General features: G+C 38.8%; 1 protein-coding gene across 6 annotated transcripts in view; it reads right to left on the reverse strand.

Moving 5' to 3' along the window:
- Positions 1-27,944, reverse strand: part of SPATA5 (spermatogenesis associated 5) — a 197,257-nt gene that overhangs the window by 100,109 nt on the left and 69,204 nt on the right. Inside the window, exon 15 of one of the 6 annotated variants that reach the window (XM_030478202.1) lies at positions 16,304-16,779. The exons of the other annotated variants lie outside the window; for them this stretch is intronic. Within the exon in view, the coding sequence (XP_030334062.1) occupies positions 16,633-16,779 (147 nt within the window). The 3' untranslated portion in view covers positions 16,304-16,632. Of the gene's footprint in view, positions 1-16,303; positions 16,780-27,944 lie in introns of those variants that run through there. 6 annotated transcript variants of the gene reach the window in all.

Below are 27,944 nucleotides of genomic sequence, written 5' to 3' on the forward strand. Positions count from 1 at the left end.
TACGAAGACATTAATGGCTACACTAATCCTGCTGGGACACTTGTACTCCAGGATTAATGCTTCTTGCTCTCTGCTGCTTGTATTTTGTACTCAGCAAAAGCAGAAAAAAAGGGAATCTTCATCCTGGCATACAAGTGTCCTTGTGAGGAGTTATACTGGGATAGCTACCACAGGATCAAAGAACTTCCTTCAAGGATAAAGTCTTTATCTTTGTTCCTCTCCTGTTAACTGGAAACGAAGAGGAAAGCTAACGCCAGCAGTTCTCCTGACTGCTAGTTTGGGAACTGCTGAACAGCTCAGGGACTATTACATCTATCATGAATATTGTCTTTCTCAGAAGATAACACAGCTTTCTATGATTAAGTCATGTAGTTTCTGGGCCAAATTCACCCATGATTTTCACTGTAGCCCCAGTAAATCCAAAACATCTGGGTGCATATAAAAGACTTAGAAATTAGCCAAGTCTGACAAATACTGATGTTTATCTCCTCATGCTTATGGATCCAAACACTTTAGATAAATTTTTTTAACAACTACAACTTCTTTTACAGATTCAGGTTGTGGGAGAGACTTGCCTTTTTTTTTTTTTTTTTTTTCTCAAACAAACTAACTAACCAAAAATGTATCTGTTTGTTAGTTCTAGTGGGAAACAGCTACTGTTTCATTCCACTGCAAGAAAGGTCTGATTCTACCATAAAATGACAAGATATAGATTATTTCTTATCGTTGCAGCTCTAAAGGTGTAGATGTCATATCCATCAGATTCCTCCTGTAACATCTGTCAAGAACTAAGACACTTACTAACACAGAATAGGATTTGGTTAGCTGGGCCTTAAGCTAATAGAAGTACTGAATTGTAAACAGGGAGCGCTTTAGGACAAAACATGTCAAAAGAGCAGAATTTAAACAATGACGTGTAAGGAAAAATTAGAAACCAATCATTTGCAATTAGACTTGAAGCGTGTTTAGTCCCCATTGCTGCCCGCCAATAGCTACAATAAATGCAAGGCGCAAAAGCGCCTCTTTAGCAACTGTAAAAAGTAACATTTCATAGAGGGGAAGCCTTATTTGATGCAATGGGTACAAACTAAGTAAGGGAGAAAAATGTTCCATGACCTAATAGGTTATTTCCTCAACTGCCAATGGAATTTAAAAGTGCCTAAACATCAGTTATTTCCGTGAGAAGTATTTGCACGGTTTCAAGCTGCCTGTAATTTCAAAGCAGCCAAGAACCTTAGTTTCTAAGTAAGTTTACAGGAAAACTCTTGTTCACCAGGCTCATGCTAAAGAACAAGTAATATGCTCCGGGTACTCTCATGCTCTCTTCAACCATTCAGCCCGAGTATCATCTTTTTTATTTCCGCAAGCTGCTGTAGCAGACAGCAGAGATCCAATTTCCTGGTTTTTAATTAAGTACAGCAAATGCTGTACACATTCAAGCAGAAAAATAACTGGGCTTTAAATAATAAAAGTTACATTTAATACCCTGATTTGTAACCATAGAAGTAAAAACAAAATAAAAGTATTCACAAAGTGAAAATGCTCCTTCCGTTCACATTACTTACTGAGTAGATTAGATTAGAAAAATCAATGCTGACTCTACTATTATTATGTTATCATCATATCCAGAATTGTTTCCTAAGGTTCCCTCTATTGGCAAAAATAATGAGATTCAAAAGTACAAAGACATGAAATACAGTTAAATATTTACATAAGTAACATTACCATGTAGGAAAGAAAAATCACATTCTGAAAAGACATACCCTCAGGTACGTTTGCAAACAGGCCCAAATAACCAAATTGACAGAAAAATGTATCTCAGAAGTTGGCCTAACAAATTAATAGCCATCATTTCTACCATAAAACACATTCCTAATTTATTCCTATCAGGTTCCTAAATAGCTGAATATCTCAAGTATGAGAAATTCTGCAAAAGCCACAGTAGCAGTAAATAAGAACTAATGCAGTAAATAAGAAATCGGATGCTTTACAAGGTATCATACAAAGTAATTTTCGTTTTGTGATTTGGTTTTGATGCATGGCCTTAGCTGTCATTTCAAAATGATAATGCAAAATTAAACCTGTTATTTTCTTCTTCATCAAATATGTATATCCTTTAGACCAGGAAGGAATCAATGTAACTAATCATGTTCTTTTCCTAATTTTCCTTTTTTCTTTTTCTTACGGCATCTTTCTCCATTCAGCCTAAGTCAGTGTGCTTGCTTTCCACACAGGGGTAGCTGTATTTTCCCCTCTTGACAAATACACTAGTTCTATTAACACTTGCAGAGCAAGTACAACAGTCTTCTGTGTACCTTTATAATCTGCATTGTCCATAAGCACTTGTGGAATCAAACAGTGAACTTTACCCTCAGGGCTGTGGCTGACTGGAAGGCAGCAACTGGATACAGAATGTTTTTGCAAACAGGTCAACCAAGAAGGTTAAGAGAGCAGACAAAAAACCAGATAGCTCAGAATAACCCTGCAACTCTGTGGCCAACTTGCAGGAAACCCATAATATACTTTAATAGATGTCATTACTTAAATCTCTTGATACTCACATGCTCCATGCCAAAAATGGGCAACTTCATTTCTATGGCAACGAAAGCAATGCTCCTACCCACTTCTGCCATCCCAAGTTCTTTTCTATTTCTCCCTTTGTTGTAACTTTAATTCACTGGGTATTGCAGGGAGGGGGAAGGAGAAGCAGGGTGGCATCACTGCTTTTGTTACCAAAGAAACCACTCATCCATTTCAGAAAAGGATCTGAACAATCAAAATACACTGATAATGTGAATTTAAAACACAATGACTTTGTGTTAACAGGCAATAGGGAGAAGTGAGAAAAAGTCACAAAGAGTAGAAATTGGAGGATAAGAAGCAAAATTCACTAAAAGAGTTAAAGGACAAAAAACCCACCAAACCAGAAAGATTTTATACCTAACACAGCAACTGTCAGTTCAAAACAAGAAATACCAGGAAAGGGAAATCTGGGAAGGAAGTGCAGAGGTGGGGAAGGGACAACAGTCACTAAAGAAAGAAATGCAAATGAAGAAAATTTTTGAAGTGGGTAAAAGAAATCAGAGGAAAATAAAAACTAGAAAAATACCCAAAGCCTTGAAATTTGGAACACAATACTTAAAAAAAACCCCAAACAAACAAAACCAAACAAAACAAAACCCCCAAAACCAAAAAAACCCAACAACCAAATACAAAACAATTAACAAAACAAGCAGAAACCCCCCAACATACATCAGTCTTCAGCTTCCTGAATTGTATTTTGAAAAGCTGTGAGACCACTGTGGTATTTTGGTCTGGTTTTACAAATAAATTAGGTCTACGTCACCACATCATGTCCAAAGGTAACTGAGCCAATATCATCCCTACCGCAGGCTCACATTACCCATGTGCATCAGAAGATCAAAGCTATGATGTTTCTGCACATGCCATGACTGGAGGAGAGCAAAGAGAAGATAACATAGAAGAATCAATGCAAGGGAAAGTTCAGAGCACCTTCCCACCTTCCACCATGTGTCTGAGCCCTCCTGCAGCAAGGGCTATTCCAATACCAAGAGCAAGTAGGTGACCAGAGTTCTCCCTCTAACTGGATACCCCTGAATTTCCCCCAAAGTCACCACTTCTCTAGCATGTTAAATACTCATTGTCTAGCCTGGCACTAACTCCAGTCAGGTTTTTTTCCCTGCTGATGAGGTGTAATGTTTCTTTCCTGCAGTGGGTTCCTCTGTGGTGTTTAATATACCATAAGTTCAGCTACAGCTTTCCTAAAATTCAGCAGAATTCAGTCAAAAAGGAGACAAACCAAACCGATCAGAGGTTTTGTTAGTTTTTGCAGCTTTGTGGAACTGCTTGTTTTAGCTCTGAGAGGGAAGGATGTTGATGTGATTCTGTTGCCATGAATTATTATCAAGATACTTTTTTTCCCAACTTTTTTATTTTTCACTTTTTGAGAATAACAATTTTGACTCAGTAACTCTTTCATCAACTAACTTGTAAAACCTCAGATAGTAAACGGTTAGTGGAAAAGGGACAGAATCAAAGAAACATATACAAAGCAAAAAATTGAAAAGAAAATACAATACAATTGCAAATTTCCTTAGGAAGGAGTTTGAATTTGTCAGAAGTGACAAAATGAGAGGTAGCTAACATGAACAGGAAGGGTGGGACACACTAAGATAGAGAAATACAGTGCCAGGGAAAAGACAAGAGAAGAGAGGGAGGAAAAGCAGGCGAAAATTTGAAAGCATGAAGTCAACAGAATGAAGAAAGGTCAAGCTGGGAGCAAGGAGAAACACAGCTGTCAAATAGGCCAGTATTCACAAAAGGAGCAAGCCAGAAGAAACAGCATCATTAGTGGTGGAAAAGGGCAAGGTTGTGGTTCAGAGGAAAACAATTGAGAAAGATTGGAGGGGAGAGGAGGGAGGCACCCACACAGAGTTTGGTAAAAACTAACTCGAACTGAAAGAGCGAACTGCAGATGCCATCAAGAGAACAGCAAGATGGCTCAAAAAGAAAAAAAAGGATTCCAGAGACACTAGGATCTAGCTGGTTTTGACCTTGGAAATGGAGAACTCGTTTGGCATATTTGAGAGGAATCTCAGGTAACTTTTAAGCATTAAAGTACAACTTGGCCTCCTTTTTCAGGTCATAATGACTTTGTCCAATTTTTTTTTCAAACTTGTAAGAAGACAAAGTGTAAGGACAGACTGTGGAAGAAGTGAGCTTTCAAATTAAAAAAAACCCCAAATTAATGAACTTTGTATCATCATCATAATTGTCGGCACCTCTAATGTTTCTCAAAGAATTCTGCCCCTCCACTGCTTTTTGCTTTGCAAGCAAACCTACTGATACAGAACATAAGCAGGCAAACAAGTAGATTTTTAATATTTGGGGGGAAAGTGAGAACAACGACAATTACATAATGTAATTACATTTACACATACACAAAAATGCAGTCTCAGAACTATCGCACACATTGACATTCAGCAGCTACTGTCTTGAGAAATGAAAGAATATGTCCTTTCACCAGTAAATGAACAACTGATATGACAGTTCTGAAAAGACAATGCAATACAGATGTCAGTCTTCACTACCTAGAGCTTGGATCGCTACAGTCATCCAAAATGCAATCTGTAACTCTCTCTTCAACAGAACACAGGAAAAGCACTATCTTTTATGAATCAGCTGACAAAGGGAAAAAATAAAAAGGTTCCTGGCAAACATACCACTCTCCAGATCAAGGGAATATGTGCCTGAAAGTTCTTCCATTTCTTTAATGTATCTCTCTACAAGCTGTGCTTTTCTTACAGACCCAGACCATGATGACCATAACAATACAGCTACAACACAGGACATGACAGTAATTAATCTGCTCCCATAAACTGCCCCAATTTTCTATTCTGCATTTGGGATTATAACAATTCTTTGACTTAACACTGGAAACTGGTATTTTCTGAAAGAAGGAAAAATAAAGAAGCAAGTACCAGCTCATAGCAGTCTTTGCATGAAACTGCTCTTAAACACTACTGAATTTTTTGAGTGTCATTTCACAGAAGCGTAATGAACTACATAAACAGGGCTTTGGAGGAAGAGGACAAAACTGAGAAAACATGCGCTATTGCCCCAGAACAAAATGTTTAGTTAACTGCAAAAGAGGTAACTGTAAAATTCCATCCCAATAAGTTCAGACATATCTTTTAAGCTACTTCACAAGTATTTTCTGATATTAGTATATTGAATGTATATCTTTAGGAAAACCAAGCAGAAAAAAAAAAAGCAGATATTAAAATGACTAACAAAATAAATATGAGTAGAAGGTGCAGTAGTTGAGGAGATTCTTATGAAAGAACTGCAATAAGCTTGCAGCTAAGGTCTAATTAATTCTTCTACTTTTTTTTCTCATGAACTTCAACATGGCACCAAACCATGTTTGAATTATAACCTACTGCCCTTTAGGTGGGCTTTCATCATGGGAAGCTGTACAGCAGACACAAAGCCCTTGCGAGGATTTCACTTCACTATGAATTAGTGTCTAACATTGAGAACGCCTTTCATCATCAGCTTGTACTGCCTTCAGGTGCCTATAAATTCCTCTCAGTCTTTATGTAGCACTTGTCTATCAGACCATGTCATCAATTTTACTGCAGGCAAAAGGCAGACACACCTCTTCCTGAGACACAGACAACACAACAATTACCACAGCCACTCTTGCATTATCGTTTCATATCAGCTCATTGCCAACTGCTAATCACCCACGACATGCTATGGAAAACATGTCACACTTTCCAGGTTCTCCTTCTATTGCTGGCACCAAGAGCTGTAAAGCTACAATGGTCTCATCACCACTAAGTGTACCACTTGCTCTGACGCCACCCACTGAACACGTTCATGTGGCAACCATGCCACTTCCTCTCCTTTCACTAATATACAGTGGTAAAAGAACTATATTCCAAGAGATTTTTCTTTTATTATGACTTCATTATTCACATATAGCCTTTCTATTGACCATGCCAAGCCTACACAAAAAAAACTAAACCAGGCATTACATGCTATCTGAATAGAAATGAACAGCTAAAAATACTTAGAAAATAACAAAAGGTACTTTCAACTTTTTTCATGACATCTGTGCTGCACTTGCTTGTAAAATAAGATACTTTTTTAAAAAAAGAGCTGACTGAAATGATGTCTTCTCTTTTAAATGTTTAAAAAAACCCAAACAACCCCAAACATGAACACACCTATCCCTCCAGGGACAAGGCAACTCAAGAGATGGGATAGGGAGTGCTTAATGTTGAGAGTCACCAACTTCTGGTGGCCAATGGCCAAGAGAAATCTAAAGCTGTAAGTGTCACCTCAGAGCTGTTTGGTTAAATGTGCTGGTGCTCAGCTGAGCACTAATGGATGTTCATTCATACCACCCCTGCCACCAACCATGAGATTCCTCACCTAAACACAACAATCAAAGAAGAGGGATCAACCAAAGCCTTGTCTTCCTGAAGATACCATCTTAAATCTAAATTCACATTTCAGGGCCTAATTCTGATCCCAGTTAAAATCCGCACTTCCACTGATAAATAATCACTCAGTTCCTAGACCCGAATCCTAAATTTAACATTGTGCACACAGACATGTTCCAGTTGAAGATGTATGTACTTCAGTTTACCTTCCATTACTGGTGAAGGCAATTGAGGTAGGCCAAAAGCATAGATAAATTGAACTAGTAGCCCTGAGAGCCTAAATACAGGGGACTATGAAGACAAACCTTCTCATATATTTGTATCCTAAAATGTATCCTGTACGATGTAGGAAGCAGTCTCCTCGAATTAATCTTAAGACTCACTAGCAAGGCTGAGTGAGGAAGGCAGAGACCCGAAGAAAAGGCTTAATTTCTCAGGCTTGCTATTTTACATTTTTCAGAACTTAAATTATATTTGTCTAAAGAATTCCTCCCCACCCCAAAGGGGACAATGAGAACAACGGCACATTCCTGTGCAGAGCTGAGAAACACTTTTCACAGGCTTCAAGACTCAAATCTCACATGCCGGCAGCAAGTCCAGGTCTTAACCTGCGGAAAGTACAGACAAACAATGAAAGGCTATTGGAGTTACTGAGTCTCAGCAAAGTTCCTCCCCTTCCTCTGAAGCATGGTGATTGACCTCGCTGGTCCTAACCCACTGCAATTAATCCCAAGTAAAATGAGTTCAGTTAAACCACCTTCATGGTTCAAGTTATGATGCTTGCTTTGGCACAGGAGAACCATGCACACGTAATCCAGCTACTTCATCTCAGCAGCAACTCCTAGCTCAAGGGTAAGAAAGTCACATGGCCTGGTAACTCCATGGCTTGTGACTGCCAATCCATACTTTTACTGCATTCAGTATTGTATTGCTGTAGTCACGAGATGAAGCTAACTTGTGCTGCCAAGCACCTTTTTTCTGTATCGCGCAGAAGTATTTCAAGGATCCTAGTTCAATGCAGTCTATTTTTTCTCTCATGTTTTAGTAGAGACTGTCCCCTGCAGAGATGGAGCATCCTGCTGCTTTTCCATCTCCTGAAGAGCACGCCCCAGCAGCTTTTCCTCTCTAGGTCCCCACTGCATAAGGGAACAAATGCACACCACCAAATTATTCTTACAAAACAATTCAGTCTTCAAACTGTTAAATCTCACCCAAATGTGTATTTTGCTTGTCACTCCTTTTATTCTATTTTCATAGGAAGGAAGTAATGATCAACAAATTACTGCACAAAAGCGGTAACTGGCAGGCAGTTTCAAAGCTATTGACAAAAACCAGTCTATTCACTGCAAGCGTCCTACTTTCACAGTCTCTCTGATCAGGATGCAGGGGACTAATTCAATAGTTCCCAATGGAAAATACCTAGTAGGCGTGTTTGATTTCCGGAGACAATGCTCTTCCATGGGGAGCTTTTCTCTACCTCCATCCCTCTATTTCCCCCTCCTTTTTTCTGGTTGGGTTTTGGGGGTTCTTTTAAGATTTGAATAATTTGCTCTGAAATAGCATAGTAATACTTAACTCCTACAAAACATACTTAAAAAAAAAAAAAAAAGATAAAAGAAAGAAAAAACGTTAGGGTGAGGAGGAGGGAGAGAGAACCTTTTCAGTAAGGCTGGGACCTTACTAAGTACTACTTAACCAGGGCAGGCAGCTTTCAACAGACAAGTCCACCTTATGTGGACTACGTATATTAGTGAATGTCAAAAATACTTTGTATTGTAATTTGTTCATTAATTCAAAGAGAATCAGATCTAATTCAGGACTCTAAACCAGAGTATTTCCAAACTCTTCCTAAAGTAAGACCATGCAATAATGCTGCTGAGTTCACAGCAATTCATGTGCTACCTGAAGATTGAGTCCCTGCCACTAGCAAGTTAATTTGCTCCCTGCTCTTCAAACTGTGAGAAAGCTTTTCATACATGAGCCACAAGGCACATAAAAAAGCATGTGAAAACTCATAACGAAGTTCACACTTTCCAGTGTTTCCACCTCACATTAGCACTGACCATGAGTACTGTTTCAGTACCATTCACAGACTGTCAACAAAGCAAAATTCCATGTTTTACTCAAAGCTATTCCAGTCATGTGTTAGAATCTCACCAAAACAGCACCCTCATTGTCCTCTTTAACAATATTGTTTGTTAGGAATGGAAAAACATCTAGTGCAGCTTATTTATCAATATTTCTCTTTGGCTTCCAAGTCCTGTGCCTATTTTCTTTTGCAGCTGAACTTAATTGAGGTAGTAGCCTGAGATTTAAGACATATTCCAAGTCTAAGCCCAAACCAGAAGGCCTCTCTCCTGTTTCTTAAAACTACTTGGTTAATCTGGTTTTGTCCCTTGCTTCTATGGCACCTCGACGTTTTTCCAGTATTAATTAAAGTAATTAAAGTATCTTTCCAGCCATAGCACATCTTTTTTCTCGGCTCTCCAGGACATATTCTCTAAAAGTTTTCCTGGGCCCTTTCAGAGTGACAAGTGTTCTGCACCAAGCAAGCCCCACCTCTCCACAGAGATCGCTACCACAGAGAATCCAGGTTCAATGATAGAGATGGGCAGGCAGAGAAGGATGAAAAGGTGTATTGACCATTAGGCTTTATACTTCATGTTTACAATTTATCAAAACTAAGCAGATAAAAACCTTAACATTCAAAGCATAAAGACTGAAAATGTAGAACTTGAAAATTTAGATCATGCTCCCAAATCTAAAACAATATGGCACATTCAGAGGAGTGGTGGTTATGCAGGCATTTCCACAACATTACTTGTGAGATATTACTGTTTTATGTGGACAGAAATGTGTTTTGGTTGTATAGGCTTTGTCAGAGTAAACATGGGAACAGACCAGCACATGGGCCTGAAAAATCACCTTTATTCAAGTACATACATAAAGATTCTAAAGAGGGAAGAACCTCTCTTTTTAATCTCAACAGTTCTATACACATGGTAGAACGGCAATTCTATAATCTCACATTTCAAAGTACAGAACAATCTGCACAATCTCAGGAATTATTTCCTTTCCGCAGGTAAAATTACTGGTGAGATATCAGGTGTGTATTGGAAGGGCATGGATGATTGGACCTCAGTAACCACAACAGAGAATGCAAGCAACTCCGTTGGAAAAAGATAAGACTGGAAAGAATTACCACTGACAAGGAAATTGCTATCTTCTTGATTTAATTTTTTTTTATTTTTTCCTAAATAGACAACATACAATAATCAACTTGCAGTTTCTATAAAACAAGTAACTCTCAAAAAAACTGAATTCTGAACATCCTACATATAAAATAAAAGATACACATCCCCATGAACAAATATTTTGCAGGTTTCCCTTGAAATCTCTCACAAAGTATTGGCTAATCCTTATTTTATCCAGGACTTTTAAAGTTGAAAACCTGTAAAGACATTTCACAGTACTGTCAACATCTGCTGCCCCTGTGACCAGTAAGCAAATGATAGATCTTTTCACTCATAATTCAGACATAACACTAAGTTTTAGGCCAATTCTGCAAGAGAGGGCAAGCTGACAACAACTTGAGGTTTATCACTTCTTAGGCCATAGGAGCTTTAACCTGGAATTGCATCGATCAGATAGCTTTTCAGTTCAGCACACACTTCAATTAGGTTTCTCTCCTCCCAGACCCCCCTGCACCACAAATCCAGGGAATCAATCCAGAATTACTCTTCTACAGAACAGCACAAAGCAGTGTTACGGTTCAAATCCAAAAATTACCAGAATGAAGAGTTTTCTTTCCATTATTTCCAGACACTACCTAAAATCACAAGAAGCAAAGCTCAGCCCTTCACACTGTAAAAGCTACACACTGACTAGGTTGAGCCTCAGAATTTTAGGTCCAAGAACCCAGCAGTTAAAATTTTTATTAACATCTGGGACTGCCACAAGAGAGAAGACAAAGTATAAGGCAGGACCAGGCAGAATGCTGAAATTAGCCCTACCATGTTATGCTCTGATCAATAAGAGATGGCCTGCTACTATGAGTACTGCAAAGGGAATAAAGGATGCCCTTCTGAAATTAAAAGAGGATATCAGGAATACCTGATTAGAAATGTAGAAGAGATGGACAGAATGGTTGACACAGTAACAGGCACAATGCTAGGGACTCCCTGGGTTATATTCGGAGGTTTTGTTTGTGCTCTAAAATATATATATATTTAAGATTACAGTCATTGCAGCTAGCAAAAATTTAATTGATGTTTACAATGAACTGTGACACAGAGGAAAAAACACGGCACATGGCAAAATTATAGTATCTATCAGTGGAGATACCAGCATTAGGTGTAATATGGAATAAGTTACCTGGCACCTTGAACTTTATCTTTCCCTCAGTTTTGAAACCCATGTTGACAGCAGAGGTGGAGATATTCCAACACATTACACCACTATCGATCACTGGATTCGTGGGAGCACAAGACTAGTGGGCCTTCAGGATTGTTGTTTCTTTGATCTTCAAAAAGTCACACCATTTTCTGAAAACTGGTTTCACTTGATATTGTTCTCTCTTTTCACATAGGCTAAACCAGACCTGTGACTTCATTACACCGGAAGAAAAAGTAATCTTATTCACAGAACTATTTTCAGATTGATTTTTACACCCACTTTGCCAAGAAATTAAAAGTTCAGAGCTCTCACTATCCCTTTGTCTTCATTCTCCAAACATGCATGTACAGACACACTACTAGAGGACTTTTTGCACTTCTGCGTCTTTTCTTTGTTTCAACCACGATCTGGATGGAGAAAAAACAAAGTCCTCTCCTCTTTCCCTCCTCCTTTCCCCCCAACCCCAAATGATCTGCTTTTAATCATAACTAACATTTAAAACAGACATTAGAAAGGAGAGGCTACCCCTTTATAATTATGGAACTTGATAATTACCTGGTGACTTGTAACAGACCTATTCTCAATGCATCTTCCTCTCTCCCTTGATAATGTAATCTAATCTCTTGGCTATTCTTTCATCTGGCATCCAATGCTGCACAATGTTTATCAAACAATAATCTTTACTTAGGTAATGACAGAACAAAGGCAAGGAAGAGCAACTATGGTAATACTACAGCACTTACCACTTCAAAAGTAGCTACATCAGTATAATTTACATTGCTTGTATACTTTTTTTACTTCTTTTAAATCTAGTATTATCTCCTTTATGCAAGACTGCAACCTACCTTCACCCTTTTACTGGACTTTCTCTATATTTACACATTACAGAAGCCATTGTGCGCAATGTCAACAGTGGAAGCCAAACCCAAAAACATGGTTTCCAAATACAGAAAGCTGAGATATTCCATGTCTGTCTTCATATTTGAAAGCGCAGGCATTTTCTGTGACAGGAAAATCATGTGCTTTATGTTACTGGACTATCACTAACTCTTAGGAATAATGTGTAATTACTATTTTTTTTTTAAACACATTTTACTCTCTCAAGAGCACACTTAGAAATTCTGATAAGACTCTAAACACAATTTAAATTTCTCAAACTTCTTATACCTAAAAATGGAAGAGAGGTCAGGCTGCTGAAGTTTCATCTTTGGATTTTCTGGGTCCAATGATCCTCTTTCCTAAAGATGCTTGTACTCCATATTCCCTATGTGTCTTACCTTTCCGTAGTTCCTCACATCCACAGATTAGAACAGGATGATCCCTGCAACATCCCACCTGTGGTATGTTCAATTCTGATATAATAAAGATCCAGCACCCTAACCCCCTGATATTTTGACAGTTTACAACTGCAAGGACTATAAACAGTAGCATATTAGTAAAAATAAATCTGCATAAGCAATCAGCAGCTTGGTATCAAATCAGACAGAAGCAGCTGGGCTCATCTGTGTAAAGGGTATCTGCAGATCCAAAATAGCACTAATCACTGAATCCCAAGCTTGGTAACTCTTATCAGGTGTCTTTCAACACAACAAAAAAAAAGGTAACACAAAAAACAGATCTGCGTGAAGAAAGAGATAGATGAGTACGAGGTATACAAATATACAGAACCACACTAACCTGAGCTTTAAGATCTTTGTACCAAGAGAATCTGAATACAAGTATTATTGTAAAAGAAAGCCCTCAAGTACCACTCTGAGTCACATCAGCATAAGCCCTTCACAGCCCTGGCTGTGCATGTATTGATGACTGATTATCAAAGCATAATAGCTATATGGTACCTGACATTGACCCAAACTAATATTGCTATTAAGATGATAACACACCTCCCCCACTCACTTTTCATGCGATTTGAAGAGATTCAGGAAGAAATTCCATCTTCCCTAACTGTAAGTTGAAGCACGCAGCTCTGACAGTGCTCTCCACAGATACAGCATAACCTCCTACTTAAAGAGGAACAAACCAATGAAGGACTGAGATTAGTAAATCAAAAAACACAGAAAAATGTAGTTCTGTGGGTGTGAGCATGCTGCCAAGTTGCAATGCTGTTTCAGTCTCTGATAGAAAACACTGTCCTGGGACAGGCAAATCAGGTCAACTCCAGAACTAAAGGTAGGGGAAAACGGATGATAGCACCACAAGGCAAGTGTGGGATTGGTATATTCTTCCATAACTCATCAGGTAAGAGATCCATTCACTGAAGCACCAACTTATTTACTAACATTAAGTTAACTAACATTATTAAAAAAAAGTAGTAAAATAAAAAATAAACATTTTCCTGAGAAATCTTTGCTCAGTTAGTAAAGTCAAAAGAAAACAAAAGAATTGGTAAAAAGTAATTATTATCCTTCATCACAATATGATTTCAGAGGCCTTTATAATAATGGTCTTTGCAGACATTCACACAGTTATAACGAAGCTCATGAGGACAAGCCAAAGAGAGTTAGGTCAAAGCTTTGCTGACAGAACAGAAAACTGTTCTGGTTCTCCAGAAAGAGGAAAGGCCTCAGGACTTAGTTATCCAGCTAAGCTAATACTTAAAATAAATAACTAACTCACAGAATATATCTTTCATTGACAGTATTTTTTGCAGAAACCCAAAGCACTTCAGATACAAATGCATAATAAAACATTTTTTTAAAAGCCACTCCTGTGACAGAACAGCAGTGATGAAGCCCTACCTTGAGCACAGAAAGAGGGAGCTAGAAGAGTACCACCTAATTTCTTTAATGCGAGCACTTAACCCGAGAGCTTTTCCTGACTCAAAGACATTATGCCTCTGGCGATCTTGTGAGAAGTAGGGCACTTGGTTTCCTCTCCGCTGCTCCCCCCATGCACAAAGGAAGTTGTTATGACACAGAACAGGTGTGGAGCTTTGACTCAACAGCCATGCACGACTTCCCATTATACAGCTATCACTTATGGGACCACTTATACTGTCTTCCGCCACAAGGTTAGGCTGGAGGTGAAAGCAGCAGTGCCACATCCTATCAATCCGGCAGCGTGCACACAGAACTTGTCTCTCTGCATTTGTTAAGTGAACAGACCCTACATGTGCTGTCCTTCCTCCTGCTCTGGCCTCTTCTGCTTTAAGCGAGTGGGAAAAAAAAGAAAGAAAAAAAAAGTGCACTTTGAGAAGCTTTAAAATAAACAGAACAGATCTGAACCAAATGAAAAGTTTCATCAGCATGCTAACCATTTAATTTCCTCCCAATCAGTTGCCTAAAAGCAGTGAATAATTAGATGGTATTTATTTTTAAGCAGTTACACTACCCAACAACAGTGCTGTAATTGGGCCTTAACACCTTTTGCACCTGAACCTTTCAGTAAAATCCTCTCACAGCAATTCCATTTATTTTCCCCCCCACTTATTTTACTGGGTCATGAGAAGATACACAGGATAATTCAAAACAAGTTAATTCAGGTACCAGTCACACAGTTCAATTAATTCAACCCTCAAACTAAACACAGACCCATTTCTCCACACCATGTGTAAAGCAACACTCCTGTTGTTGCCACCATACTGGTACCTCATACCTTGTCTGGTTCATTCAGGTCCAGTTTCTCTCTGTGCAACCCAATGTCAGGTCAGACAAACACACTGTCCTGCTTTCAAGTCATTTCATTCTCCAACTCACAAGTGCTCCTCACACTAGTGCAGGTGACAAAACAGTTCATACAAGAAGCACTGCCAATCCACCCGTCTCTCTAAAATGCCCCAGTTATTTAATAAGTATCTACCCATCGTTCAGTGCACACTGGTTGCTACCAAAAAAACCTAAATTTTGGAGCAGTTGCAAGTGTTAAAATACTTCTGCACCTGTTTTTGCATCTAAACCCCTGGTGTTTTAGCAGTCACATCTTTAGTTGGGTCCCGGGCAAAGCTGATGAGGGTGGGGAAAGCAGGATGCACTCTGCAAGGGCTCTGCAGCTGCAGGGTCAAAAGGGAGGGAAGAGAAGAACCTGGAGCACATCTTCAGGTCCCTTCCATAATTCTGTAATTAAAAAAATCTCTCAGTGATGAAACAACTTCCATGAGTGCCACCAATCCAGCAAATCACTGCTGCTGCCCACAACCAATACCATGCAAACAATTCTTGGCAAGCACAAAGGTTAACAAACCTGCAATATGTATTGGATGGCTTTTGTAAAAATGACAAACCATGGGTGAATCACAGCGTTATTACCTACCCGTTATCCCAGTCTATAGGAAAGTTGCTGTTTCCCCCCTTTCCTGCCTTTTGTGATAAAAGCTTAGCACAGTTACCACTTCTACTTTACTTTTTACTTTATGAGTCATGCTATGATTTTACTACAAGAGAACATTTATCAGTTAAAGTGTGTGTTTTAAAAAAATTAAAATCGGGGTTATTTTCTCAGTTTTCTAAGGAAGTACTGTTAACAGCTGAATAAGAAAAGGTTATTTTAACCTCCAAAGGCTATTGTTCCTTTTTTAATCCCCAAAATTGTCTGGAGCCAGACAACACACGGCTGCTGTGCCCTGAGCTAGAATGAAACCGGTGGATGGTAAGAGAGGGTGCCTGTTTACAATTACTTCATTCCTGGTTTTAATGAATCTTTCTGAATGACCACTAAGTGCTGGTTTTGTTCTTTGGAACAAGGGACCTATTACTGGAAGACTAAAAAAAGAAGGAAAAGGGAAAGCAAACGGAAAGCTGCCAAACTCAAGTGTTTCAAACATCTCAGCTGTGTGTCCCGGAGGTAATTTGCTCCACAGGCACAAGACTGTCCCTACACATTTGCAGACTCTTTTCTCCCTCTTCCTTGACAAGCTGAAATGAAACAGCTGAGATAAGGGGGAACAAGAGAACATCAGAACTAAAGTAAAAATTCACAGATACCTACTAAAATATGAAGAATTACATTATTCATATTTTGGGAATTATAACTTAATCACTATCTACATTTGATTACTTCTGCCACTTGCAAGCAAGCCTTCCAGAACCCCATAAGCAGCCAACTTCAAGAGGAAGAAGGGCTGGATCACATTTGTCTTGCACCATCCTTTGCCTTCCCAGCATTGTCTTAGAGTCACCCTCAAAATCTCATCTGCCATTCCCGACAGCTATGGCTAAGAGACAAAATACAGCAAAACCCCTGTCCTGCCTCCCTGCTGCACATACACACTTCCCCTCCTCCTTGCATGGGGCAGAAACTGTAGTTAAATACTGGCCAGAGATTTAACTTAAGGACCAAAAATTTGCAAACCATCACAGGCAACCTTGACAGCCTTCACTGAGGATCCTGAGTATCTCACTGAGGAATCTGGCTTTCTGGATTTTTCCCTACGCTGGTAAGGTTGCAAAGCATTAGAGTTTCTTAGTCCAGCAACCTGATAAGCAGGAAAGGTATTTTAAATTCAGTTCTTATATTCAGTATCTTAGTTAAATATTGTCCTTTCTTACATGCACAGGGAGGAGTATAACTCATGATGAACCAAAAAATATCATAACAAATAATACATTTTCCTTCAACAAAATTGTTTTGAAAAAATTATATGGTAGAGACATATAAAAGTGGCACTACATGGTTTATTTTGTGTGGTGTGGCTTAAAAGCTCTATTGACACACATTTAGATAAACCTCTTTACAGCCAAGGAGTTTGAATAATACAGCCATGTCAAATTTATGTTGGCAAAACCATCACGTACCTCAGCAAATTACCAAGTTTTTCAGTATGCATAACTGAACATGTCATCAATCTACTTTATTGAAAATGATACTTAGAAGAAAATACTTTTTCTCTAAGTCTTAGAAAAAATGTGCAACGCTGTATGTGTCCAACACACATATAGCCATTATTATACAAAACAGTACCTGTCTATTTTACCACACATATCTTTGATAGAGAGGTTGTCATCAGCACGGAAACATTACCTGCATACTTTCCATCTTTCAAGCTGAGCATGTACTTACAGACTTGGAACCACCATGATTCATTTGATTACAAGAAGTTGCATTATCTTTATGCTTTCTATGTGGCAACCATGTTTTGCCTTTCAGCTTCTCTGCTACGGTGCCTAGAATGCACATTTTCCTGGCAAGGCAACTTACAACTCAAATGAAGATGGGTAAGTTACCCCACATTTACCACAGCAAATGAAGAAGTATGTGCCATGCAAAGGAAGAGTTACTCCAAAACAGATGACTACTTTTGATGCTGGTTGTGAATCAAAACCTTCAAGTCTCCACTTGGTGAGGATCCTCTAAGCTCCAGGAAGCAAAGGGTGACAAATATCATCATTATAAGGACTTGCATTCATTTTAAAACATAGACATGTTTTATATTCATATAATATTTCTTCTTAAATTCTGGATAGTTTTATTAAGTGAATAAACAGAAAATCCATTGTGTAATCTGGTTAAGATGCTCATCTCAGTGACACTGTTTGGCAGCGATCGCTATGCGCTATTTCTTTCTTCTTTGATACTTCTAAAAATTCAGTACTTTTATTAGCCACTTAGCACTGTTAGCCACCAGTTAGCCACTTACCCACTCAACATGATTATCTCCCTCAAGTTACCAGGAATACCTAGAGCTATTTTCATTCCATCTTCTTTCCCATTCACTGCTGCGTTTGCTTTTGCCTTCTTTTTGCTGACATTCAGTCAAGATTAAAATTGTAACAATAAATGTCATGTTCCCTTATCTGAAAGTTGTTGTACTCCCCAAACGATTGAGATTGCAGATCTCTGAACCTCCTCCACAGCACTGTATCAGTACTGGCCACGTTGTTCCATTTGAGAGCATAACACCAAACTATATTTATATCATCCCTATACTGCTCAGCATGTATCTTTATGCTCTGTTTGTTTTTTGATTGTTGCTGCACTCACAGCAGATATTTTCACTGGCATTGAGCCATCCATAAGGAATCCCTCAAACAAATACTTTGCACTCATGAAATCTCAGCAGGACCCTATAACATACACATAAAGGAGAACAAAATAAGGTGGCCGCTGCCCATGCAGGTCTGGTAAACTCCCCGCACCTGGCTTTACAACCTGGAAGTGTCCTTTATCAGATTCTCTCTATGCATTTTTCTGAAGCTTAAAAGAAGAGCTATCTGCAAGGAAAATGAGAGAGTCTATTATGTGGCACGCTGCTGACAAAACAGCAGCTCAGGTCCTAACCTCTTATGGTGGGCAGGGACAGGGTTTTTTTCTGTACAGCGCCCAGCCCAACACAATGCGGTCCTGTCTATCACCAGAGCTCCCAAATAGCCTCTTTGCATATACTAATGTAAATGGCCAATCCACAGACCAGACACTTTCCATCTGGACGAAGAGAACAATTTGTGGTAGCAGGAGGATGTTATTCTGTACGTGGACCAGCCACTCGAAAGCCCTACCACAGACACATAGCCTGTGGATTATACTACTATTTACAAGGCAACAGAGAAAGTATTTCTTTCAAGACTTGGCTTCTTTTTCTGGCCCCTAAGGAGGAAATGTGGTCCAGTGGTTACTAGCATCACAACCAAATAGAGACTTCTCTGAAAGTCTGGGTGACTAAATGGATGCTATTTAAGAGCTCTGCTTCTCCACAAGTATCTAATATGACCACAAGCAACATCTCAATCATGTCATTTGCAAACAGGGTGAGCGCTCCATGCTTGCCTTCTGTCTGCGATACCATGCTACAACGACCATAAAATGCAGAGGATTAACATTTACTCAAAAGACTAACACGTGTGCTTTTCCGGGATACTTCTGCCCTTTTCCTTACCACAAAGTACAGTGGAAAGGGTCTTCTGAATTCTCACCTTTCCCTCTCCCCTAACCCAAAGTCTAACTTTGTGCTTTGTAGGCAAAAGACATCATGGAAGATGAGACTGCAGTTCACACACAGAAAGCAGTATGTTGTCCAGACTACCCCAAACACAGAGTAGATGTTTGCACAATTTTGTGATAAGCTGATTAAATTTGCTGAGCAAATATATTTTCCATGGCCAAATCTAGGTGAATCCTCCCAGGGAAAGCAATTCTCCTGTTTGGATCACCACCAATGCTCCAAAGATGAAGAGCCTGGAGTTTTTCGAGACTTGATTTAATCTTGACAATTTTAATTTATTTTTCAATTCTCAGAATCAGCTACAACATTATCATGAAAACTTAAAGAAACAGGTCTGCCCAAAACAAAGAGCAAGCCCAGAGTATTTCAGTTAGAGTGGTTAATACTGCACATTATTTTCTTAGTGGTACCTATAGGTTTTTATACCACAGCAGTCAAAGAATTGAGTGCCGGAGGGGTATTTGTTTTTTGAGGGGGTTGTATTTTGGATTTTGGGGTGTTTTTGTTGTCTTGGCTCACATCATTCAGGGAAAAGGTATAGCTAAATCAGCAAAAAATCTTCTGTCAGAGTATGTTGCTGCTCCACCAGAGTCTTCTGCCAGCTTAGCTAGAGAAATACAGCTCTTGGGGACATTCAGCTACACCAGCACAGTCAGAACTGTACATACCTTGTGAGCAGACCAGACACAAGCAGGATTTCAGAGAAGCAAATTGAAATGAGCACACAAGGGAGATTTATTGACAAGTTACTTCGATTTCTGTTCATTCAAGTTTGTGTAATTTGCGTTACCTTGCATAAAAGTCAATGACTCAATTTCTTTTCAGTTCAGGGCCTGCACATACAACATTGCTACTGCTAGTCTTTTGCCGGCTGACATTTCTCTGGGAAGCGTATCTTGTATAGAGATTAAAGAGAAAACAGGAAACAAGGGTATCTTAAAAGGAAATTCCACACATTTTTTTTTCCTCTCAGACTATAAAATGGGATGAAGATGATCTCAGGATTAAACACACAATATCTTTGGGATGTCATTCAGAGACCAGATGAAAACCGAAGTGAAACTGACAGCATAAAGATGGGAGACTTTTTCACAGTATCTTTATCAGAGATTTTTACCAGCAAACATGTAAAGCTACAGCTAGCAGCTTAAATATGAAGGAGAAAAAGCTATCTTCCTGTCTATTCATTTACTTTTTCTATGCGTTTTGGAACGCAAGAAACCACACATCCTGGAGAGCAACTGCGTGCCTACACAGAACCACAGAATCGTTAAAGTTGGAAAAGACCTTTAAGATCATCGAGTCCAACTGTTAACCCAGCACTGACAAGTTCAGCACTAAACCATGTCACTAAGCACCACATCTACACATCCTTTAAATACCTCTAGGAATGGTGACCACGCCATTACCCTGGGCAGCCTGTTCCAATGCTTGACAATGCTTTTGGTGAAGAAATTTTTCCTCATACCCAATCTAAACCTCCCCTGATGCAACTTGAGGCCATTTCCTCTTGTACTATCCCTTGTTACTAATTAGAAGGTGAAGAAAACAGATTCAGAGACATGGCCCAGTCTAAACAGTGTATGTCAGACAACAGCAATAATCTTGTTCTAGTAACCCTCACATAACTTATTTTCTGTCTTTTATATCCACGCTTCTCTTTCTTTGCTTTCTCCTGCCACCAACATCTGGATACACCCTACTGCCTCACTGCCTCATCTGCATAATTCAACATTTCCGCAGATGTAAGTGCAGTACTTCAAAACACAACCATAATGGCAACACCATCTTCTCACTGAAAGAAAACTATTTCTGTTTAGTTCCAATTGTTCCTACCCTTTGACTCATTTTCTCAGTCCCTTGTATCTTTTCCCATTGCCACATGACAAGAACTTATTTTTAGAGCATCTGTTTAGATGGGACATCTATTTAGACAGGATTCTCACTGCCACCACATGATTGCATGGAGAATACCGGGCAGCCACTTCACACTGTCAAAAACCCTACCTATGCTCCCTCAGCAAGAAACTGAAAGAGAGCAGGAAAGGAAGGGTATGGAGGGTATAACTTGCTGTCAGAGCAAGCAGCATTTGCCATAACTGTGGATAACTGTAGGCAATTTAAAATGAGAAATTGTGTAACCTTTCCATGTTACACAAGTACTGGTCAGAAGTTAGTGCGAGAGAGAGAGACGGACACATGTCCTTTTCAAGCCTCCTCAAGTGGCCATTATGAGCAAGGTTTACCAACAGCCTGCATCTATTCTGCTTTTTTTCAAGGAAGAAAAATTGTACGGGTTACGTCCAGAGTACCAACACTTAAGATCCCTAAGAATGTTACAAAAGCTGTACTGCATTTCTCTGTCGATCCAGGGTGGCAGAATTCAACTAAAACATGTTTTCCTGAGCAAAAAATATCTTTCTGACTTTACCATTTACGTAGACTGGACCACTCTGGAAGAGGCAAAACACCTCTGCACCTTCGGTTTGAGCAAGGTGCAAAGGCAAATGCAAGCATGGCCCAAATTCAACAGCAGGCATGTAGTCTGCCTTTGATCCCCTGAGCTATTCTGAATGAGAGCAGGCTTCCTCACTTCATTTTTCTCCATACCACAGCAGCAATACACCACTAACACCCATCTAAGCTCAGATGGTGCAAATGGTACATGTAAACAACACCTAAGGGGCAGACAAGACTTAGAACGGGCCATTTGCAAAATTATTCTTTTAGAGACTTCAGTAAAGATGTACATTTTATGCATTCTAAACAAATAAATAATAAACATGAACATTATCAGAGGACTTTCAATTCCTTAACAGAGGCTACATACTTTCTATTAATTTCAACGTTAATGTAAAAAAAAAAAAAAATCCCTATTCCCATTATCTCTAATCTTTTCCTCCTTCTCTAGAGATTTAAAATAAATTTCAGCAATAACCAGATGGGCAGTAACCATTAGAAAATAGCTTTTACTAATAAAAGCTAATTAGTTCTGACATGATCTCCATTGTGTATTATCAGCTTTGGCCATCGTAAGAACTTTGCAGTTCCACAACCACTACAGGCAAAACTTAAGACATAAAGTCTGGTGAAAACCCTTACTCCCTAGGTTCCCTCCAGCCCCCTTACTTTTTGCAAGTGACTTTAAATGGGACTAATAGATATACAAGGAAATTAGTACTTGCATTAATAGCTCCAGTTTATTCTGAAGCTTTCACTTTCTTTTAACACATCCTGATACATTCTGCAGATTTGCTTTTCCATATGATGGTATTTCAGGCTTACTTGCAAAGCACTGCAGTCACAGAGAAGATTCCTTGCTGAAACTACAATTTTCCCTTTGTGGCTTATTAGAGCCAACTCAAGCCAAAATAACAAGAAGCAAAGAAACAAAACGAATGCATAGCTGTTATTTAAAAACATATTCTTAAAAGGCTTTAGGGGTATCATTTATGAAACACAAAGAGATTTCCTTCTTTAGCAGTGTTCCAACACATCACTCTTTCGTGCTTACTCCAAGACATGAATATACTTGCCTAAAATGTCAGTGAGGTATTTATACAAAGGCAACTCTTCAGAAACCTATTATTGTGAATACAAAACAGGAAGTACAGTAATACCACCAGTATATGTTAAATAATGCTTAGTATAAACTGTGCTCGTCAATTAATAAGCAGTGTTAATCCCTTTAGGGGAAAGGGAGATGTGGAGTGTGAACTGAAAATACTGACTCATGATAAAACCTTTGAGTATTTTTTCCCACAAGGTTTTGTGTTTCGTTGGCTTGTTTTGGTTTAGGGTTTTTTTCCCCTCCCCTCCTAATAGCAGACAGAATACAACAGAGGACAGAATTTGCAATATAAATGAGAAAATGAGGGGGGAAATGAGAAAAAGGGAAGGTTTAAGTTTGATGATGTGTTTGAAAGTGAAAACAGAAACATGAAAATATAATAATAGCTCAATAAATGCTTAATGATATTTTGCACTCTGCAACTCCCTTCAGTTCTCATGCTTTCACTAGCTAAACGTTGTAACAACTATGTCATACAGAAGGTGCACCTTCAGGAAACTACTCCATCAACTACTCAAATGCATCTGTACTGCTGCACAAGTGTCACAACTGTTTAGAAGTGGACGTAAATAAAAATGTCATATAATATTGAATAGTCTTCAGCCACTAGACAGATTTTAGAATATAAGTGAGACAACCTCATCACTAGTTTGCTCTTTTCAAAACATCCACAGCTGCAGTCAAACAAAAAAATAAATCAAGAGCTTCCAAAGTACAAAGCCCTGAAACAAAAACCACATGCAAGTCCCAGATGGGCAGAAATCAAAGCCTCTCTTTCCTGAGGTCTGACAAACATATATCTATTTACAAATGTGTAAGAACATCTCTTCTGACACAACTCAGCCACACAGCCTCTCCCTCCACTTTTGAAATCTTCATGCAAGCTAACAGACTGAACCTTGGTTTGACTGCCATCTGCTGATCCCATGTTTTGGGAACCTGAAGAGTCATTTAAAAACATGTGCACAAAGCTTTCAAAATGTCCAGCATTTCTTATTCCATTTCTTGGTAACACAGAAATTAGAGATAACAGGTATTTATGTTTAAAGAAATCAAATTACACCACATGTCCTGATATTCAGCATCCTTTAGCGAATTTTCAGATAAACAAACACAGAAAATGTAATAATTTAATGCACATCATTAAGATGACTATTGAAACAAAAGTATGTAACACACAGGACCATTGTGATAGTAAGAAACAGAGAATTAGGTACAACAGCTACTCCTTAAAGAGAAACATAGCTGAAGCAACTATTAAAAAAAAGCAAGGAAAATATAAAATAGTGATAGACTACCTTTATTTTCCTCTGCAAGGCAGAACATCACAACAATCCCATTTGTCACACAAATATTTGATATTTTATAAAGTCTTAGTTTCATTGTATCCCAATGAAACACAGACACATGAAAGAAACCAAACTCACTTTCAAGACCGTCATATTTTGCTGTTTTCTTTCCTTCAAGATAGCAAATACTTTGCGAAGGGCTGAGTGGGTTGCTGATGCTGAAATGATGGAATCAAGGCATGGATACAATTATACCTACCAGCCTCTTGGGAAGAGACCACACTGTGCATGAGGACAGGACTTGTAGGAGGTTTTTTTCTAACCAAGAACATTTTTATCAGTACAACCCACCATTTAGATGCGTATCTCAACTCAAAGGTGAAATTGAAGCAATAAGAAATTTATTCTCCTGTTGCATATAAGAATAGCTTTAGCTTGTCTAAGTGTCTGCAACAGGTGACTGAGCAACCTGTGCTTGTGCAAAAAGTCACCATCTCGGGGCACCAGGACCATCTGGCTGTGAAAATACCTTGCTTATTTTCACTCTCTCCCTAGTTTTTAATGAGGTGGGAGAGCTCTTGTATCCCACTTTCCTTTTTAATTTTTCATTTACAAAGCTTTCATTCCTTTCTTACATGAGAAAAGTGGGGGGGGGGGGGGAATCAAGTGATTACATCTAAATAAGCTATTACTTAAATATCGTATATAAATGTATTTATATAAAAAGACAATGTTAAAACACAAAGGGTTCAGACTTGCCAAAACAATGACAGTTTCAGCCCAGTTTGTATCCATGGTGTATTTCTGCCTCATCAGACACTTACTTTAGTCACTTTCATTCTAGCACCTAAGGTTCCAGTTCTGCAAACATTCAAATACATGCTTACCTTTAAAGTAAAGCTTATGCATAAATGATTCGAATGTTGGAAACAAAGGAGAGAGAAAACAGTTCATAGAATACTGTAGCTTATGGGAAAAGAAAACAGTTATAAAGGTTTGAGTGTGGACTGAAGGAGTTCCACGTTAAGATCTTTTGTATCAGTGTTTTTGAGAAAATAAAAACTAAACCCATGGAAATCTTACCACCAAAAAAAAAAAAAAAAAACCCCCACAAAAAAAGCACAAGCAAAGAAGCCACCGACCCACCCCCCCCCCAAAAAAAAACCACACAAAAAAAAAAAAAAACAACCCCACAAAACAAAAAACAGGCTGCCATTTGAATAATGAGTTTGAGTTCTTCTAAAAGCCCAGAACTTCAGGTGGCACGTCAGGTACACAAATCCTGGTGGCTCTGAATCAAACCACAACTTCTATTCTCTTAGAACAGTACTAATTAAAATCATTTATTTTAAAATAGATTTGGTGCCACAGAGGGTTAATGGCTCCAATTCATATTTTTTTCTTTTCCAAGAACTTACATTATTTGTGTTCTGTCACAGTCCTGCTGGCAGGTCATGTCAAAATATGCCTTTGTTGTGGAAATGTGTCCGCTTAAACAGTTTCTTTATTTGTGATGTGGCATATTCTGTGAAACATACACTATTTTCACATGCAAAACCAAGACAGAACCAATTCCTATTCTCTACAAACCTCTACATGATCTTGTAGAAATCCTGAAAGTGATCTAGGACCTTCAGGGGTGGCTTTTTTCCTTTTCTTGCTCTGACCGCTAGAACTAAAAGTAACTCAAAAAATAAAAGTAACCTAGAAAGAGGAAACACAGAACTTCCCCTTCAGTCATAACTCTGAAATCTCTTCAGATGTAGTGGGGTTTCACAGTCATAGAAGAGGGAAGAATTTTGTCCTCTGTGAATGTTAAATCAACAATTTTCTTGAGAAGCAGTGACAGAACAGCACCTCAATTACAGTGCCTACAGCAATTACAGATGGTTTACTTTGTTCCCGTCACTAAGTTTCTGTTCTTGATGCACAAAGGATATACATGTCTTCAAGAAGAAGGTGTCAATCTTCTAAAGCTACTGCACTAGCAATAACTGCAGTGAAGAGTGTATTTCCAGTTCACACCGACTCTTTGCACTCTTCCATTCCTTGACAACACTTTTTCTGGAGAGGAGGCAGTTGAAGCAATAGCATAAAACACTTCCTTGTTCCTGTGGCATGTCTACATTCTGATAGCAAAATGCACGCATGAACAAGACAAAAAACCCCCATTATTTATTTTCCAAACAATGAAAGTGCATTATTTAGCACATGCCAGTACTGCTAATCCAGCTAACACATACCTTTAATTTAAGAAATGAACTGTTTATCTTGATTTCAGTTGCACGGAACCCAACCAATATCCTGTGCAACCAGTGCTTTTGAGTGAAGAATAAAGTTTGCACTCTAGTTCCCCTACGAAATGCGCTGTTTCTAAATACAGGCAGGGAAGCTCTGAGGAGCACAAGGAATAGGAATCGGTGGAGAAATCTAGGATGAAGCCACCTATACATTTCCTCACACCCACTCAAATGGCATCATTAGCGCATGAAGACAACAGAAAAGCTCAGGTATCAGATCAAAATGGTACTTAAGCACTAGAAAAGGCATTTAAAGACTTTAACACACTTTAGCTTTAAATGCATAAAAGACTGGTGTTCCCATTTCATTTAAAAAAACGAGAGAGAATTTTGTAAGCTAGCACTTACATCCCTTAAAAAAACTAACGTAAATGGCCATTTTATAGGTGCCGTAACATGTTCCAAGGTGTGTGGTTGCCAATTACACACACCTCACATGTTGACTGATGAACGCACACACCCTGGCGTGAGTTCTTGCTTACATATCTCACGTGCCTCCTTGTTAACTAATGGAATAAGACTTGCCTTGCAAACTGGCTAACGCTGCCTCTTCTCGCTCAGTAACTTCTGCAGAAAATATTCACTGCTAAGAAAAACAACTTCTAAAACAGAGCTAACTTATTTGCAATCTCAAGTACACTCTCTCCACTGCAAGACCCAACTCTGTGATAACCTCCATTTTCCGTATATCACTGTGAGGAATGTGTTTTCCCCAGACTGGGTTGGCATTCAGCACTTCTCTGCGTGCGCTGCTGCCTACTTGAAGACTTAGTCCTCCTTACAGATTGCTTTTTATATACCCGCTAGTTTCTCTCAATGACTGCCTGTTTTACTATTTTCCTCATTATGAAAAGATGGGCACGCTCATGCTCTCCACGCAACAACAAGGTACACTGTGGCGCACAGCCAGCTTTCTTTTAGAATGATTTTTCTCTTTAAAAGAATTTTTTATTATTATTTTGTTTTGCTCATTTTGAATAAATGCTGGCTAGTGTGCAACAGCTCCAACAGAAAGGCATGCTTTGTTCAAAACAATGTATTTCTCAGCTTGCTGGAAACCAATCTGTGATTTTTATTGTGTTTTGATTTGGTGTTTTTTTCCCCCTCAGTCACAGGACTTAATTCCAAAAGGTATCAACACCAGGACCTGTAGCTCACCTATCATGCTCATCTCTGACAAGACATAGCAAAACCAGTGCCAGTCTTCTACAGAACCTGTGTACAACAGTGCAAAGGAATTCAAATTGTCTTAATCTCATTATATTGTGTGATGCTTTATGTCTCATTCCTCTGTTTTCAGTGAGAGTCCAACTGCGCTTGAGGATGTGTCTACAGATAACAGCATGTACTGGCAGGGTAACGACCTTTCCTGTGCTACCTCTCTATTGCGACACAATACAGACCCCTTCATCTCATCTACTTTTCCTGCATAAAATTTGCATCTCCTTTATGAGGTCTAATACCAAAGGAATTATGTAATACAGAAGCCACAATTTCTGATGATACAGTTATTCAAAGCAACAAGAATGAAGACTGAAGGTA

This window comes from Strigops habroptila, chromosome 3, assembly GCF_004027225.2.
Source record: "Strigops habroptila isolate Jane chromosome 3, bStrHab1.2.pri, whole genome shotgun sequence".
NCBI classification, from domain to species: Eukaryota; Metazoa; Chordata; class Aves; order Psittaciformes; family Psittacidae; genus Strigops; species Strigops habroptila.